We start from the raw sequence: 18,694 nt of genomic DNA, 5'->3' as shown, positions 1-18,694 counted from the left end.
ATTGGCGTGTGATATTCACTTGTTATTTTCATGGTGACTTTCAGCAACTTGAAAGGGAACATGAACAAATATAGCTCGCCTCAACACTAAGTTCTCCTGGCACTGTACCTGTCAGCCTTGCACGATTACTGTTGGAGAAACACCTCGATGGGAAGTGCCGTTGGGGCTTGTTGGAGGTGGAGAAAGAAGGAAAGTCGCATCACAAACAACTCCTAATTAGGCAATTAAAACCGAGTCACAGCAGGAAGCGAGTGTGCAGTGTGGAAGCCTTGCATTTTCCCTCCGAAACCTAGGGGGCGGATAATTATATATAATCCCTACCCTATTAAGATATACGTATAAATAATGCTCTTGAGCCCAATATGCGATATATTATATGGGTCCAATGGAGGTTTTGATTTGGACCAATCACAGGGCTAGAAATTAATGCACGTGATATACACTTCTCCCACTTTACAGAACCATCCTTCCTGCATATTAGTAAAATCACTACCAAAATCACCTCCATTAACACCACCATCAATACCACTATCAATACCACTATGCCGCCTGCAACTAATGCTAATGGTGCTCACGGCGATACGCTTACTACTACTCAATTTACCTTTATTTATCCTACCCCCGGATATGGGCTTCTGACAAAAAAGGGCCAATGCAAGTACTATACGGCCGCTCCCAAGGCTTGGAATATTACTACGAATCAGGCCCCTTATTTGAAGATTTGCGAAGGTTAGAAGAAGTACCGAGAGGATAATCATATTGATTTGGTATTGAAAAAGAGAAAACAGCCTTCTGTGGCTAGTCATTTTTTGATTAAGGAGTCTACTATAGAGGAGCTATTTGCGCTTACTATTTATATCTCTACTTTCAGTTTCTCTCAATTCGAAACCCCCGAATAGAGAGCCTTCTACCTGAAAGTAGGCTTTAAAGCTCCGAATCGCAAGACCCTTGCTAGGCCCCTCCTTTCCTCCTGCTATAATAAAATCAAAGCCAAAGTATAGCTTATTACAGATACGGTATCTCATATTCAAATTATTACTAATAGTTCTTCGAATATTAGTAAGGTATATATCGAAAATATATTATTTCTAGTAAATAGTATATTATATTATTAGAATTTAATTAGAATTAGTACTATAAAGGCAGGAGTAGCTTAGATAATTAAGAATATAATTAAGAATATAAAGGAGATTATAAGAGATTATCTTAATTAATAGACTGCTTTCTCCTCTAATACTTATAATATATAAAGAAAAGTATAATCTAATCTTATTAAGTAACTAGAAGCTTCTTATATTATTTCTATACCGTATAATTCTTACAGAATTCAACTAATTTTTAAAGATATTCTCTTTCTAGATAAAGACCTCTTCTAAAACCAAATTATTACTATAACCGGTACCTTCTTTAATAGCTTCTCTAATAAGATTATTACCGTATTCTCGAAATTAGATAAGTAATTAGTATATTTACGAGAAGCTATAAAGAAGTATAGAGAAATTATTACCTTAATTATAATTATTCTAATATACTAGAATATACAAGTATATTAAATTACCTCTATTAATAAGTTATTTAAAGCTTTAAAAATATATACCAAACTTCCAGATAATAATTCTCGAGAACCAGTAGTAATTAAGTCTATATTTTATTATAATAATAATAATTAGTAGAAGAATAAAGCCCTGGAACGGCTTCTTAAGTCTATTTATATATACTAAAAGATATCCAAATTAAATTACTTAATACTTAGAAAGATATATCCTTATTAGATAGTAATTAATACTCACTTTAAATATACCGGATATAAAATAATAGACTATAATAGGAGCAGGTTAATAATTACTATATATATATTAGTAAAAGTAAATAGATTATATAAATAAATATATAATTCTAACCTATTTACCTAGTAGTATATATACTTCTTCTAGAGAACTATAGTATTATTCTTATAGACTCGTTTATTATATAAGTTAATAGATTTATATTAGAAAAGCTTAGAAATAAGGGCTTCTATAAATTCTTCTAATATAAGAAAAAGCAAGGGAATTTCCATTCTTTAAACCCTTATTAGACTCACTTTTCTGGTTAATTTATACCCTTTTAGGAAATCTCAGTAAGTTACTAATATTCTAATTATCTATATACTAATTATAGTAGATAACCAAGTCTCTAGAATTATTAAAACTAGCCCTTAATCTTTTATATATAACTACTAATTCAGTTGCTTCCGAACGAGCCTTTACTACTATAAACTTCCTATAGTCAAAACTGCGAAATCAAATATTAATCGAGACTATAGATAAGCTCTATTTTATATATATTAATTACAGGTCAATATATATAGTAATAAAGGAAATAGATAAAGAAGTAAAGCTTCTGGAAGAATTAATAGCAGATTTATTACTAAATCAGGAGAATGATTTAGTAGAAATCGAGCCTATTAAGGATAATAATAAGGAGGATAGCTGGGAAGATATTAGTACTTTTTTTGACGAGATATTAGTGGGAGGGAGGAATAAAAGTATAACTTCAGTCCTGAAACCATGCCATGTGACCTGTCATTTGCATTAAAAATCATAAATTACATATAAAATTATGCATATAATAATAGCAAGCCCATTAAATATAATCTAATTATGTAAATTTTTTCCAACCCTACCGAAACCGTATGCAGTGCAGCAGTGGCTTCTTCTTACATGCGAGATGCTCAGCTATCAGCCAATGTAACTTAGCATGTGACTCCAGAAGGTGAAGATCGACACGCTAATGGCCAATTCAGTGTCTTGGATCAAGCCAATTCTAGTGGTGTGTCGTGGCAGTGTTGCCATGCGAAGTGCGCCTTCTCCTGCGTCCCGTGTGTCACATTACACATTGCTGGACTAGTTTCAGCCGTGGAGCCTTGCGACCATCAGATCGGTGCGTCAAGATTGAACCTAAATATTTTGCTTCGCTCACTCCAAATTCCCCAGTCCTGCTCTTAGACCAAGAACAATAGACATGGAAACTCTAACAAACAAGGCTCGGAGTGTCAAAAATAATGATCGCCTCCAACAACTCGACCCAAAAGCCGAGTTCACCTTCAACACAACCTCGGTGCCCATAGAAGGAGGCGAAACCCGTACAACTCGTCGCTCAACGCTTGCACATACCGGTTTCCTCCTTTTCCTCGCCGTCTTAACAACGGGAATCTTTGGCCTCACAGCATGGTATGCCAATGCTGCGTTCTCAAGCCAGTTAACAAACAATGCAACAAATACTTTGCATGCGATATTCAATATTGAGGTTGGCTCCGTAATTGCCGTTCTTCGAATCTTACAAGGCCTACTTGCAACATTGACAACGGTAGCTTTATCTAATGCATTTGGACCCATACAATGGGCTCTTATCAGTGATGGTAAAAGCATAAAATGCCCCCAACTCCTTGGGATTTCGCCTGCAACTGGGGCCATGGGAGTACTTGGCTTGTTAGTCGATACCCAGTCAAGAGCTGTTGAGCGCAGTTGGGCATTTCTGAGGTAACTTCCACAAGCTCTGTTCATAATTTAGGGATTCACTGATCATAACAAGGATTTTTATTATCGTTGCCAGTTGGCTTACAGGAATCTTGTTGTTTCGTGAGTGTAAATATATAACAGAGGGGGTAGAAGCTAATGCTGTACTCAGTCAAGACAGAATTAATAATAGAATACGATCCCGTGCATACTTACGAAGTCACAGCCGGAGTTGGTGCTTTTAATGGCTCCTATGTCCACTCGTTTCTGGAGGGCCTTCAGAGCAGTCAACCGGGATATGTGCATACAATTGCGCCGTTCATCTTGATGGCCATGTCTTACAACCTTGTCGGGAATCCAATGCAAGCAACTATTGCCGAGTCTATTAACAAGTCCTGTGGAAGTACAGATAGTCCATGTGACTCGGATCTCTTCACTGGTGGCCTCTCGATGACGACTCCCTGGCCACCAATGGGCTATTCTTCGTACCCTTTAATAAATATCTATAACTTGCCAGCGACTCAAATTGAGTTTACACGGGGTATCAAGAATAGTCACTCCTTCTCAAATAGTGAGTGTGCGGTGTATGGATCTGCTGGGGTTTTAGTTGGAGTTCGATTGTGTGCTTCAGAGAATCTTTAGATATATGGATCATATTTAGCTGGTATGAAATTCCCTTCATTAGCTCGAAGGAAAATACTAAAGTTTCTAGGAATCTACGTATGCACAAATGGCACCAACGGTGGCGAGTGTATTGATTCTGGTTCGTCTCCGAATCTGACCACAACCTTCTCGGTATTCAGTCGCAAAGCTAGTATAGTAACTTCCCGCCTAAACTACACTATCAGGTCAGTCCTTGATGTCGGAGAACCAACTATAAACGGCAATCTTGATCTTCCATCATACCGCCTCGCTATGGGCTGGCTCCTCGATTTCAACGCCTCTGGCATCCCAGCTCCATCTTCCATTGCCGGAGTCTTCTGGACTTCTACAGATCAGCTCAGTAGCAGTTATTGGTCAAACGAGCTTTATAACGTTCTGCAAAGTTTACTTGCCTTCCCCATCTAGCAGTTCAACTCAAACAATTTCGGAAACACCCAGCTTAAGGCAACATAAATAGTTTCCGGCTTACCTCCCGAGTTTTATACGACCGCATCAATTACCAAGCCTTATACGAGGATTGTAATAAATCATTATATGTTCATGACTTTTTTGGTTCTTGAAAGTGCCATGTTGGCTTTGGCTCTGGGCTTCACAAAGACGATTACCTAAAATATCATCATATCCGTTAATTGATTTTGCTTTCAAGTCATCGATACTTTCTGAGATTTATTTGGACGACGTATCAGGAAGGCTGTTTCGGGCAAACGACAAAGAGACACGGTCGATCTTGAAGGATATTTCTGTTTCACTTTGTAAAAAGGAGTAACTCTAGATGGAAATAATAGAATTAAATTGGGAAATAACACTTGCAATAAACCGCTCAACTAATTCAATTACCTGCGTGCCGCAATTATATATGACTATTAAGATTCGATAAACGCCGAGTGCCTGGGCCGTAATGTCTCCATATATATCAAGCTTCATTTTTCAAAGTTACTTTGAATGTTGTAGCATAGCATCTTGCCATGACTCCCAAGCTTGACTCGGTTCTAGAATGCGATTTGTGTAAATTCGCTGCCTTGAAGAGGTGCAGAAAAATATCTTAATAAAGAAAGCATGAATCCTCTTATCCGGTGAAATGTGAGAAAGACCCAGACCAGGTATTAATAAATGCTTCGGGTAGTAAAAAGTAGAGGCTTCGAAAGATTTCCATTATAAGAAAAAAGCATATTAGAATATATATGGCTAGAAAAATAAGTAAAATCAGGTCGACTAGAAATATATTCCTTTATAAATAAAGCTATAATTAAATAGGGAAAGGAAAGTTAGTATTAGATAAATTATATTATATTTAAAAAAAAAGTAATATAATTACGAGAATAAATAAACTAATTATTAAAATCAAATAAATATTTTAAATAAGAGCTTCTTTTAATATAAGAAATTAATGACTTTAAATAAAGTAATAATAGTTATTAAAAAATATATTATTAATATAATATTAAATATTAAAATTTAATATTGATATTATAATTAGAAATATATTTTAATAACTTTACTAATATATTAAAAATAAAACTATAACTATTATTTAAGAAACTAGAAATAAATATATTATTTATTTAATAAATTTAATAACTTGAATAATATTCTAAAAGAATTTTTTATTTTTTAATAAATTACTAGTTTTTTCTCTTTAATTATTATAATATAGCTTTTGCCTTAATTAGCTAATATAATTATTTAATTAGTATTACTTATATTTTGTTATAACTTATTATTATATAATAATATATATAATATATTTACTTTATTAGAAGAATATATTTAAAAAACTAATATATTATAAGATATATATACTTTTTAATAGCTTTTTATAAAAAATCTTTATTTTGGTTTTTAGGCCTTAAATATTATATTTATAATATTAATTAATATATATTAAATTAATTACTTTTTAAAAATATAATTATAAGATTTTTAAGCAAATCTTTAATTAAAAATATAAAAATATTATAAATTATATAATTTAATTAGGCTTAGTATTAATGTAGCTATAGTTATAATTATAATTAATAATTAAAAAACAAATATAAAAATAAAGCGGATTTAAAATATATATATTAATATAAAGCTTTTTTATTAAAATTAAATAATTAATAACTCGATATTAAATAATAAATAAATAAATATTATTAGATTTATAATAGCTTATAATTATATATTATATATTAATTATAATTTTATAATAAATATATATAATAAATTTATTATTAAAAGTTTAAAATTCGCCTAAATATTAGAAACTAAAAATAAGAACTAAAAGTATTTTTTAAATTTAAATTCTTTTATTTTTAATATAATTAATAATAATTTTTTTAATTTAATTTTTAAAAAAAAGAAAAAAAAAGAAAAAAAAAAGAAAAGTAATATAATTAAATAAATATATTAATAAGAAAAGTATTAATAAGTTTTAAACTTTAATTTAATAAATTATTATAAATCTATTTATATTTTCTTAAATTTCTTAAATTATTATTATAAGTATTAAATCTAATTATTTTTTAAAAAAAGAAATATATTATTAAAAAAATTGAAATTTTATAATTAATTTATATTATAAATTAAAAGCTAGGTTTAATATATATATATATATATAAAACTAAGAAAATAAAAATAATAATTTAATATATAAAACAAAAGCTTTAAAATTTAGCTTAAAATTATAGATAATATATAAATATAATTCTTTTAAAAAAGAAATCTTATATATTAGTATTATAAATATAAATAAAATATAAAAAAGTTATAAATATAAAAAGAATTTAAAAAATAAGCTTATAAAAACAAATTATATAAATATAATTAAAAGCTATAATAATTTATAAAATAAAATAAGATTTATTTTAATATAAATAAAAATTATATTAAATAAAAAAGAATTTTATACATAAAATTAAAATAATTTATATAAAATAATAAAAGGATTTATAAATATAAATATATAAATAGTTTTATTTTAAAAAGAAAAAAGTATACTTTTTTATATATAGCTTAAAACTTCTAAAATTAGTTCTTTAGTAAATTATTTATAAATAAAATATAAATAACGGAATTTATATTTAAATAAAATAAGAATAATATTAATTATTTTATTTTATTTAATATATTATATATATATTATTATAATCTTATAAAAAAAGCCTATAAATAAAGTATTTATAAAAGAATTATTTATTAAGAAAACTAAACTAAAAAAAAAGAAATCTTAAACTAAGATTTCTTAAATATTTATAATTCCTTATTTATAGCTCGGCCTAATAAAGCTTCTTTTAGTTTAATTATATATAATTATTATATAATTTCAGATATTAGATACTAGATATTAAATTCAGATATTAAATAATAAATATTAAGCTAGATATAATATTAAATTATAATATTATTTTCTTTTTTAGAAAAAGCTTATTTTTAAATAAATAAATATTATAGAATTATTATTTAAATTATTATAAGTTTCTATTTCGTTTTTCTAGGCTTTTATCTAATTAATTATTATTAATTAGCTAAGTAATAGTTTTATGACTTATAGAAAAAGTATTTTAGATTAGAAGTCAAATACTAATTAAAGTCTTTATTATATTTAATCTAACTAATTTTATATAGAAGTTTATTTTATTTTATTTTTAATATTAGAATATTTTATATTTTATATTTTTGATTTATAATTACTGGAATTAATAATAGTAATTCATTTTTCTAGTTAAATAATAAATTATTAATAATCTTATATAAATAATTAAAAAAGAATATATTATGAATTTTAATATTTTTAGATAGTTTAATCTTATAGAAGTTACTAATTTAATATAATATTTAATAAGACCCGGCTATTTAGTAATCTAGCTTATAATTAGAATATTATATTTTATATTTCTTTATTAATATATATATATATTATTTTCTATTTTAAAGTTTATAAAATAATATTTAATATTAGTATATTTCTTTATTTTCTTTTATATTTATTTTATATTTTCCTTGTTTTTTTTATAGTATTTTCTATTTAATTAATAATTTATTAAGCCTTTATTTTATTTACCTTGTTTTAAAATATAATTATTAGAATTAATTAATTAAAAAAGATTTATAAAAGCTAATTATTAAAGAATTTATATAGAAATATACTATTATAGTTATTATAATATATAATACTAGTAGGAGTTAGACTAGAGCTAATAAGATATCTAGTATCTAAAAAAGGCATCTGGTATCTAAATAAGATATTTATAGTTACCTGATTATTATATATAGTCCCGAGCTTAAGCTAGTATATAGACTTATATATAGCTTGTAATTATTTAGATCCGAAGTTTCTTTAAGATCCTCTTCTTTTTTTAGCTTTAAATTATTAAAATAGAAATAGTCTAATTATATTTTCTAGGCCCTAGATCTTATACTTATAATATAATTCAAAGCTTTCCTATTTCTAAATTCTATAAAGAATTTAAATAATACTTATTTAATTAGTTTTTAATAAATATAGATATAATATACTATAATTACTCCTATACTAGTTAACTAATATTAGAATAAAAGAAAACCCTAGAATAACTAGATAAGAAAGCCCTAAACTAGCTAAATAAATAGATAAGCTAATAATCTTATTATTAAACGAAAATCTATAAGAAAGCAAGTTTCGGAATAACTAAATAAGTTAGAAGAAGCTATAGTATAAGATACTACTAGTATATTACTAGAAGATATACTAGAGCCTTTTATTAAGTTTCCTAAAGAATCCGAATATTTCATTAAATCTTATAATAGAAGAAATATTCTTTTTTAGAGAGCCAAGAAAGAAGAGAAACCTGCCTTATTAAAAACAAACTTCCAAGAATTATTTTAGAGCCTAGAAGCTTTATATAAGGAAATTATTAAGCTAATTCTAAAAATATATAATATTCTTATTTATAGCAAGAATTATTATAATTAGCTAAGAAAAATTAAGCAAGTTCTATAAAATAATAAAGCTATTATTAAGAAGCTTATTATATAGCCTATAGAAATAACTAGTTTCCCTATTCTAGAAAATAAATATTTAATTAAATTCCCTAATTTTCCTATCTTTAAAAATATAACTAAGAATAGTATTACTTTTAATAATTAGTTAGTTTAGATTAAGAATAAGCTCTATAGTAATTCTAATATTTACTAAATAGAGAATTTTAAGATTATTTATATTTCTAGCTATATAGATAACTATATTCTTATATTAATTTTCCTTTATCTAAACCAGGATAATTAATATATATATAAGACTATTAGAGAACTATATACTTATCTAGAAAAGCTATATAATAACCTGAATAAAGAATATAATACTTAATAAGTCTTTAAGAAACTATTTATAAAAAAGAGCTAGACTTTTTAGGAATTTTATATTCTATTTCTAAAATATATAATAAATAGAAATATTAACTTATAGAACTTTAAGAATAACCTAAATAATAAGCTTACCTAAAGCTTTAAGAGATTATAGTTATATATTATAATAATCCGGCTATTTATATTATAAAGTTTATATAATACTATATTATAAATAACTAATAAATCCGAGCTTATTATAAAAAGAAAAACTAGGTATTTAAGAAAGCTAATAAAGATATAGATAAGCTAAGCTTAGAAGGTACTTCTTATATAAAGCCTGCTTCTAAAACTCTAATAATAAATAAGTTTATTATCCTAAAGCCCGGATTTTTAGATCTCAAATACTATAACTATAATAGATTTAGTTATATATCTAGAAACTATTTAGAGCCTAAAATAGAATATATAAAGCAAGTTTTAGTAGCTAGGCTAGTAATACTTATTATAAGTAAGCTATTTAAGAATATAGAATAGGGAAATAAAAATCTTTAAAAAAAGTTTTCTTTTTAGGGCTATATTATATAAATATAATAGAAGTTAATTTAAGCTAGTTACTAGGAAATAAAATATTTATATTCTCTTATATAATTAGTAATAATAGATTAGATATTAAGACTTCTTTTCTTATTAATACTAGAGTAAATAGATATACTTTTATTAATTTCAAGTTTATAAAAATAATTAAATAATTTCTAGATATTAAGCTTACTTAATTAGTATTATCCTATAATATAAGGGAATTTAATAATTAGTAGGCTATATTTATTACTTATTATATTAAGCTTATACTTTTAATTAATTAATAAAAGATTCTAGTATTTATATAAGTTATAAAACTAGATAAATATAATATAATTTCGAAATAATAATAGTTTATAAATATTAGTATTCTAATTAATTATAAGAATAGAAAATTAATCTAGCTAAATAATTAGCCTAGAAAAAAGAATTAGGATAAGGTTCTAATTATTATATATAAAAACTTAGAATCTGGGAAAAGTAACTAATACTAAGAAAATATAAATAGAAGAAATAAAGCTATAGCTATAAATAAGTTCTAGAAACCTTAGTTTATAAAAAGAAAACTTCTTTATTTTTTTTCTAAGCCAGGCTTAGAAAGCTATATATAATAAAAGAATTAAGTTTAATATTATAGAGAAATATAAGTAGCTTTAAAAAATATAGAAGTTTCTCCTAAATTAGAAATAGAAATATTAAAACTATATTATTTAAAGAAAAGCTATAAAATCTAGTTAATATTATAATTCTCAGATATCCGGTATCTGAAATACCTTACTAGATACCAGATGCCTTCTAGATATATATAATATGACTGCCTTACTAGGGAAATATACTTGAAATATACTAGAAATATTTAGAAGGCTAAGCCCCTTCGGGACTAGTATACTATAGGATATATATATTCTCTTATAATCTCCTATATTCTAGTTTTCTCTTTCTTAGCTTTAAATTATCTTTATAAAAGACCTTCTATCTTACTTTCTAAGCCCTAAATACTATACCCGTAATAGTATTTAAAGCTTTCTTCCTTTAATCCTATAGAGGATTTTAAATAAACTAATTCAGAACTATTAATAATATAGATACTATTAAGAAAACGGAATTTCAGAAATATAAATAATAGACTTTAGAATAATAAAAGCAAAAAGCTTTAGAATTCTTAGAGAAATTAGGTATTTGTATTTTTATAAATATATACTAGTAATATATTAGAAATTCTCCCAAAAACCCGAAAATTAAAGAACCTTAAATAAAGGCTACTTTTTAACTAAGTTCTAGAGTAATAGATACCTATAGGCCAGTAACCTGACTATTACTCTTAAGCCTTATCCTATAACCTTATAGGCCCTATATATATACTAGTAATAAGATTACTAGGAAAGATATAATAGAGGAAAAGTATAATAGGTTAATTTCCTAGAATACTATATAACCAGGAATTATATTAACTTCTACTAAGGCTTCTAGTAAAGCTTCTACTAGTTCAGGTCATTCCGTTAGTAGCCTTTTCCGAACCAAATATCCCGTTAGAATTTCTAGAGAATTTATAAATAAGTCTATAGAAATAGAACTCTTTACTTTTATTATAAAGCTTCTAGAAACTAAAGACTATATTATTACTAGAGAGTTATATAAATAGGCCAAGGAACCTAATACCTTACTCTCAGATATTAATATTATTATAAAGAATTATTAGAAAAATATCTAAAGAGCTATTTTATATAAGAATACCTATAGTTATAATAAAGCTATTCTCGAGAATACTAAGTTCTATAATACTAAGCTCGAGAATAATATTAAATACTATATGGCTATAGTGAATTAGCTTATAATAGCTCTAATTACTTCTGCTCTAGTTATTCCAAATTTCTTTTAAAAGAATTCCGAACTATTTCTCGCTTATTTCTATCTAGGATTCTCTATATCTCATACTTCTTTTAGAGATACTAGAATTACTAAGCTCCTAGATCTAATTCTCTTTACTAGAAATTATACTATCTTTAATAACTAGCTAGTTCAGATTAAGAATAAGTTATAAGGAAATACTAATTTATATTTCTTAGAAGATTTTAAGATTATTTATATTTCTAATAGACTTATTAGTAATACTCTTATTCTAACTAACTCTTATATAAATAAAGATAGTCCAAATTAGTATTATTAGCTTTTAGAGTTTTATTCTTATTTAAAGAATCTATATTCTAACTCTAATAAGATATAGAATACTTATTATAACTTTAGTAAGCTTTAAATATATTCCAGTTAAATATTTCAGGAGTTCTATACTTTTTTCTTATAACTATTTATAGAAGATAATATTAGTTTTTAAGATATTAAATATAAACTAAATAAGAAGCTCTTACTAAAGCTCCAGGAATTAGTATATATATATTATAATAATTCTTTTATTAATACTACTTGCTTTACTTAGTACTATATTACTAATAATTAGTAAATTAAGGCTATATATAAGAAAACTAAAGAATATAAGAAAATAAAAGCTATTTTAGCCAAGTTTACTTCTAGTATTATATTCCCGTATATTTTTAAGAAATATATTTCTAAAAAGAAGCCCAAGGAGTTTATATTAATTACTTTTATTAAGTATATATTTCCTTATAAATATAAGTAATATCCTATAAAAACTAAAGATCTCTTAATTATTAAATATTATAACTATAATGAGTTTGGCTATTATATTAGATACTATCCGGTTCTATATAATAAAGAAACCAAAATAGCTCTTTTTAAAATTAAGCTAGGCTTAGTTCCTATTTTACTAGAATATATTATTCTAATAAAGTATTTAGAGAATTTAAGCTCTAATTCTAGTATAGAATCGGGAAACGAGTATTTCTAAAGAAAGTCTTTATTTTAGGGGCTTATAATATAGATTTAGTAGAAATTAACTTAACTTATCTAATAAGAAGAAATACTCTTATAATATCCTATATTATTAGTATAAATAAATTAGGAATTAAGTCTTCTTTCCTTATTAATACTAGAGCTAATAATTATGCTTTTATTAATATAAAGCTTATTTAGCTTATAAAATAATTCTTAGAGATAAAACTATAATTTCTTCTCTTATCCTATATTATATACGGTTTTAATAAAAAGCTAGCTAAATTTACTAAGAAATATATAAAAGTATTACTTTTAATTAATAAATAAAGTATTAATATACCTATAATTATCCTAAATTTTAGAGATTATAATATTATTCTTAATAGAAAATAGGTAATATATATTAATATTCTAGTTAATTATAGAAGATATAGGCTTATATAGCTAAGAAACAAGCCTAAATCTATATAATTTGGTTATATTATTAGTATTTTATAATAATAGCTAAAGAAGTAACCTAATAAGAAGTATTAAAAGAATATTAATTAATAAGATTCTATTATAAACTATTTCTGGAAATCTTTTATTCTAAAGTAGTCTTTTTTTTTTGGACTAATTAGATAAAATTATATAAGATTATAGAAAAGAAGCTTCTATAGCCTAATTAAGATATAATACTCAAATAAAAGCTAAAGAAGCAGGAAGAAGTCCTTAATAAAGAATAAATATTAGATCTAGCTATTCTTATTTCTATAGTATTTAATTATATAGCTAAGAGAGAAAATAATATTATTAGTTAAATCTCTATTTATAAGATTAATAAAAAGCTTAAAGCTCGGAAAAAAGAAGCTATTTCTGGCCTAGAGAATTAATAACCGGAAGAAATAGTACTTTAGTAGCTATAAAGAATATTACTTCCGGAATTTAAGAAATATGCCTTTATTTTCCTTAAAAAGAAATCTAATATGCTTTTTTCCTATAGATTATATAATTATAAGATTTAGATTAAAGGCCTAAAGGAAACCGAGAATATTAGATATTAATTTCTCTAGTAGTAATTTACTTAAAAGCTTTTAGAAATCAAGTATTTCTTAAAAGATAATCTAGCTAAGGGCTTTATTAAAGCTAGTTAGGCTTCTTTTATTTTACTAGTTCTTTTTATAAAGAAAGCAAATAGAGGTTTATACTTTTATATTAATTTCTATTACCTAAATAATATTATTTAAAAGAATTAATATTTCCTTTCCTTTATTAATAAGACTTTAAGTTAATTATCTAAGGCTAAGATCTATATTAAATTAGATATCTGTTAAGCTTTCTATTATATAGCTATAAACTCGAACTCTTAGAAACTAATAATATTTCATATCTATTATAGAATATATAAATATAATATTCTTTAGAAAGGCTTTATAAATAGCCCGGCTATATATTAATATTATATAAATAATATACTTTTTAAGTATCTAGATAACTTTTATATAATATATCTTAATAATATTCTTATTTATTTAAAGAATCTAATAAAGTACAAATAGTATATATAAAAAGCACTAGACTACTTATATCTTACTAGCTTTTAAGTAAATATTAAGAAATTAGAATTCAAAGTTATATATATAAAATACTTGAGTTTTATTATTTCTATATCTAGTATTAAAATAAATTCTAATAAAGTTAAAATAATATATAACTAATAATTCCCAAAGATATTTAAAAACATATAGTTCTTTCTCGGCTTTTATAACTTTTATAAATGCTTTATTAAAAAGTATAGACGAATTATTAGACTTTTTATTTTATTTATAAAAAAGAATATTTCTTTTAAGTAGTCCGAGTAATACTAAAAGGCTTTTATTTACTTAAAGGAAGCTATAATTTCTATTCTAGTTTTATAATACTATAATTTAGATCTGCTTATAATAATAGAAATAAATATATCTAAAGAAGTAGTTACTGGCCTATTCTTTTAATAAGACCCAGAAATAGGCCTTTAGTATCTTATAGCTTATTTTTCTAAAACTATATTCTTAGTAAAACTTAATTATAATATATATAATAAGGAAATACTTGCTATAGTTTAAGTACTAGAAAAATAGAAAGCTAAGCTAGAGGGCTTTTAGGATACTTCTTTTAAGGTTTATTCTAATTACTATATCTTAAAGTATTTTATAATTACTAAGAAGCTCTTTTCTTAATAAGCTAGATAGGCTAAGCTCTTATTCTACTATTATTTTAAGCTTATATATTATTCTAGAAAATTAAATAAGTAAATAGATGTAAGGCTCCTAATATAGCAGGGTGCTATGCAAGTAGTCAAGGTAAAGGGGTAGAATATAGGGTAAAGTATGGAGTGAAGCGTGGAAATATAATTAATTCCAAGAACTGGTTCTTAGTAATAAACTAATTAATGCTTATTTCCAAAGCTCGTATGCCTCCATATATAGAATCTAGTATTCCGCTAGATGTACGGAAGCACTAGTCCCAATTTGGGACTGCGATCCCATATAAGCACTAGCCTAATTAGGCTATCAAATCCAGCTAGACGCTTGCTATTAATGTGTGTATTATAATAGATACTTTATTATAAAAATAAAATAAAGTAAATATTTAGGGCCAGATTAAAAAGAAGCTATAAACTCAAGTACTTTTCTCTAAAAATAAGATTAATTCAGAGATTATTTATAACTTATAGCTTATAGTAATATTCTATAAAGTCGGTTTATTTAATCCGAAATTCGGCCCTAAAAACCAAGTATATACTAAAGACTTTCTAGAGGAAAATATTCCTATTAAAGATATAATTCCTTTAGAAAAAGATATTTTCTTAGAAGCTTTACTAGTAAACTTTACTATAGTAGTTTTTATAGAAGTACTATTAGAGGCTCCTGCCAAGTATAGTAGTTTATAACTTATAAATAAGATCTTATAAAATAATTATATATTACTAGATCTAGAGAAGCTATATATAATAGCTTAAGCCAAAAGTAATATCTAGATACTATAAGACGGCCTCTTTTTATATTATAAAAGACTCTATATTATAGAGAATAAAATAATCTCCGGACTACTTTTATAAACTATTCTAATTTATAAAATATATAATAAATTTCTTTTTGGATATCCTGGATATATAAAGCTCTATTAGCTATTAAAGAAATAATATTACTAGCTATTTATAGGCAAGGATATTAATTAATACTATAGTAATTATTATACTTATAGGAAATTATATATATCTAGAAATAAGAAGCCTGGTTTGCTTTATCTCTTTCTAGTTCCTAATTACCTCTAGTAATATATTACTATAAACTTTAAGAGCTATCTAGAAAGTAAATCGGGCTATAATATAATTATTATATTCGTGAATTACTTATCTAAATATCTAATTACGATTCCTGTATAAGATATAATTATAGCTAAATAGCTAATACTTCTATTTTTATTTTATATAATATACTAATAGGTATTTCAGAAATAATTATATTAGATTAGAAACTCTAATTTATATCCAATTTTTAAAGCAAATTCTATATAAGAATTAGTATAAAGCTTAAGCTTTCTATAACTAATTATTCCTAAATAAATAGATAAATAGAAATTATTAATTAGTATTTTAATTAGAGATTATATTTATATATTAACTATTACTAGAATAACTAGAATAAATAGATTACTGTAATTAATTATTAATAAGCCTTCCTTTAGTATAAAACTATTAGCTAGTTCCTATTTATAACTAAAAAGAGCTATAAGCCTCATATTTCTCTAAACTAGAACTTTCCTATTAAAGCTAACTTATCTAAAAAGAAGCTAAATAGAAATAAAGCTAAAATATTAGTAAATTAATTATATGAATTATAGTAACTTACCCAAGGCTATATAAAGCAAATATAAGAATAATATATAATATAAGCTAATAAATACTACTATCTAATTAATTTCAAAGTAGGAAATAAAATATAAATTACTATAAAATACTAGAAATCCGATTATTTAAGCCAGAAGCTAAAGAGCTAAATAAAAGGCCTATTTGAGATTCTAGAATAATATAGCTATTTATTTCTCCTGAAACTACTAGAAATTATAAAGATATATCCAGTTTTCTATATAGAGAAGCTATAAAAAGACTTCTAGAATTTTCTATTAGATTAAGTAAACCCGGAACCGCCCTTATTAATACTAGAAAATAGTAAATAAGAATATAATATTAAACGGATTATTATAATTAAGCTAGTAAGAAATAAACTAAAGTATAGAATCTAGTAAGTTAGTTAAGATAAAGATCTAGTAAAATATCTAGCTTTAGTATTAAGTAATAGCTCCCTGGTTTTATAGAATTTCTATAATAATAATATTAATATACTAGAACCTCTATAAAACCTATAATACTAGCTAGATTATATAAAAAATAATACTTATTTAGAATTATATAGAAATAATAATAAATTCTTTTAGGTTATATAATAAAGATACTAGCCTTTTATATATAATATTTATATCTAAGATATTAGTTTTATTTTGGAAAGAAGTATAATATGAAATTAGATAAATTAATGGCTTTTATAAAACTCGAGAATAAGCTTATTATAAAGGGGAAAGTAATATTATAATTCTCAGATATCCGGTATCTGAGATACCTTACTAGATACTAGATATTTTCTAGATATATATAATACGGCTACCTTACTAGGGAAATATATTTGAAATATATTAGAGATATTTAGAAGGCTAAGCCTCTTCGGGACTAGTATATTATAGGGTATATATATTTCCTTATAGCTTCCTATATTCTAGTTTTCTCTTTTTTAGCTTTGAATTATCTTTATAAAAGACTTTCTACTTTGCTTTCCAAGCCCTAAATACTATATCTATAATAGTTAAGGCTTATAATTAATATTACAGGTATTTTATTAGCTATTTTCTAGATAAATCTATAAAAAAAGAAGAATCTTTTCTTTATAATATCGTTTTTCGAAATTAATAAAAAGCTATAATTATAGTAAAAAAATGAGTTTATTTTAGGTAAGTAATAGCTAGGAAAAACGAAGCTATAGTAACTAATAAGAATCTTATTAGAAGAATTTAAGAATTTTATAAATATTTTCTTAAAAAAAGTATTAAATATCTTATTTCTATATTAATTATATAATTATAAGATTTAGATTAATAATTCTAAAAGCCCAGAAAGCCTAGGATATTTTCTACTTTATTAATAATTAATTTATAAGCTATAGGAAATTAAGTATTTCCTTAAAAAGAATCTCTTATAAGGCTTTATTAAATTAAACTAGTTCTTTTTATATTCCTGATTCTTTTTATAAAAAAGGCTAATAAAGCTTTCTAATTTTATATTAATTATTATAAGCTAAATAACTTAATATAAAAGAACTATTATTTTTTTTTTTTATTTATAAGATCCTTATATAGCTAGCTTAAGCTAAGATCTATATAAAACTAGATATTTAGTAAATATTCTATTAGATTTAAATAAACTCAGAATTAGAAGAACTTATAATATTTTATATAAGATATAGGACTTATAAATATAAGGTTTTTTAGAAAAGCCTAACTAATAGCTTTATTATATATTAGAAATATATAAATAATATTTTCTTTAATTATTTTAATATCTTTTATATAGCTTATTTAAATAATATTCTAATTTATTTAGATAATTTCCTAAAATATAAAGATTATATATAAAAAGTTCTTTAGTAATTACGAGATATAAATCTCTAAATAAATATTAAGAAATTAGAGTTTAAAGTTATTTATATAAAGTATTTAGGCTTTAT

The 18,694-nt window shown here is 24.2% G+C and overlaps 1 protein-coding gene across 1 annotated transcript; it reads left to right on the top strand.

Moving 5' to 3' along the window:
* Positions 1-3,078: 3,078 nt before the first annotated feature.
* Positions 3,079-4,809, top strand: K444DRAFT_703764 (uncharacterized protein; the record flags this gene model as incomplete). The annotated part of the gene is made up of 4 exons (XM_024888072.1): positions 3,079-3,521; positions 3,574-3,620; positions 3,670-4,119; positions 4,159-4,809. Coding segments are annotated over 4 exons (1,347 nt in total), but the record flags the coding sequence as incomplete, so codon positions are not given.
* Between the last annotated feature and the right edge of the window lie 13,885 nt (positions 4,810-18,694).

The sequence above is a fragment of the Hyaloscypha bicolor genome (genome assembly GCF_002865645.1).
Source record: "Hyaloscypha bicolor E unplaced genomic scaffold K444scaffold_161, whole genome shotgun sequence".
Classification (NCBI taxonomy): Eukaryota; Fungi; Ascomycota; class Leotiomycetes; order Helotiales; family Hyaloscyphaceae; genus Hyaloscypha; species Hyaloscypha bicolor.
The sequence above is the reverse complement of the archived record's forward strand: the minus strand, read 5'-3'. Positions and strand labels throughout refer to the sequence as shown.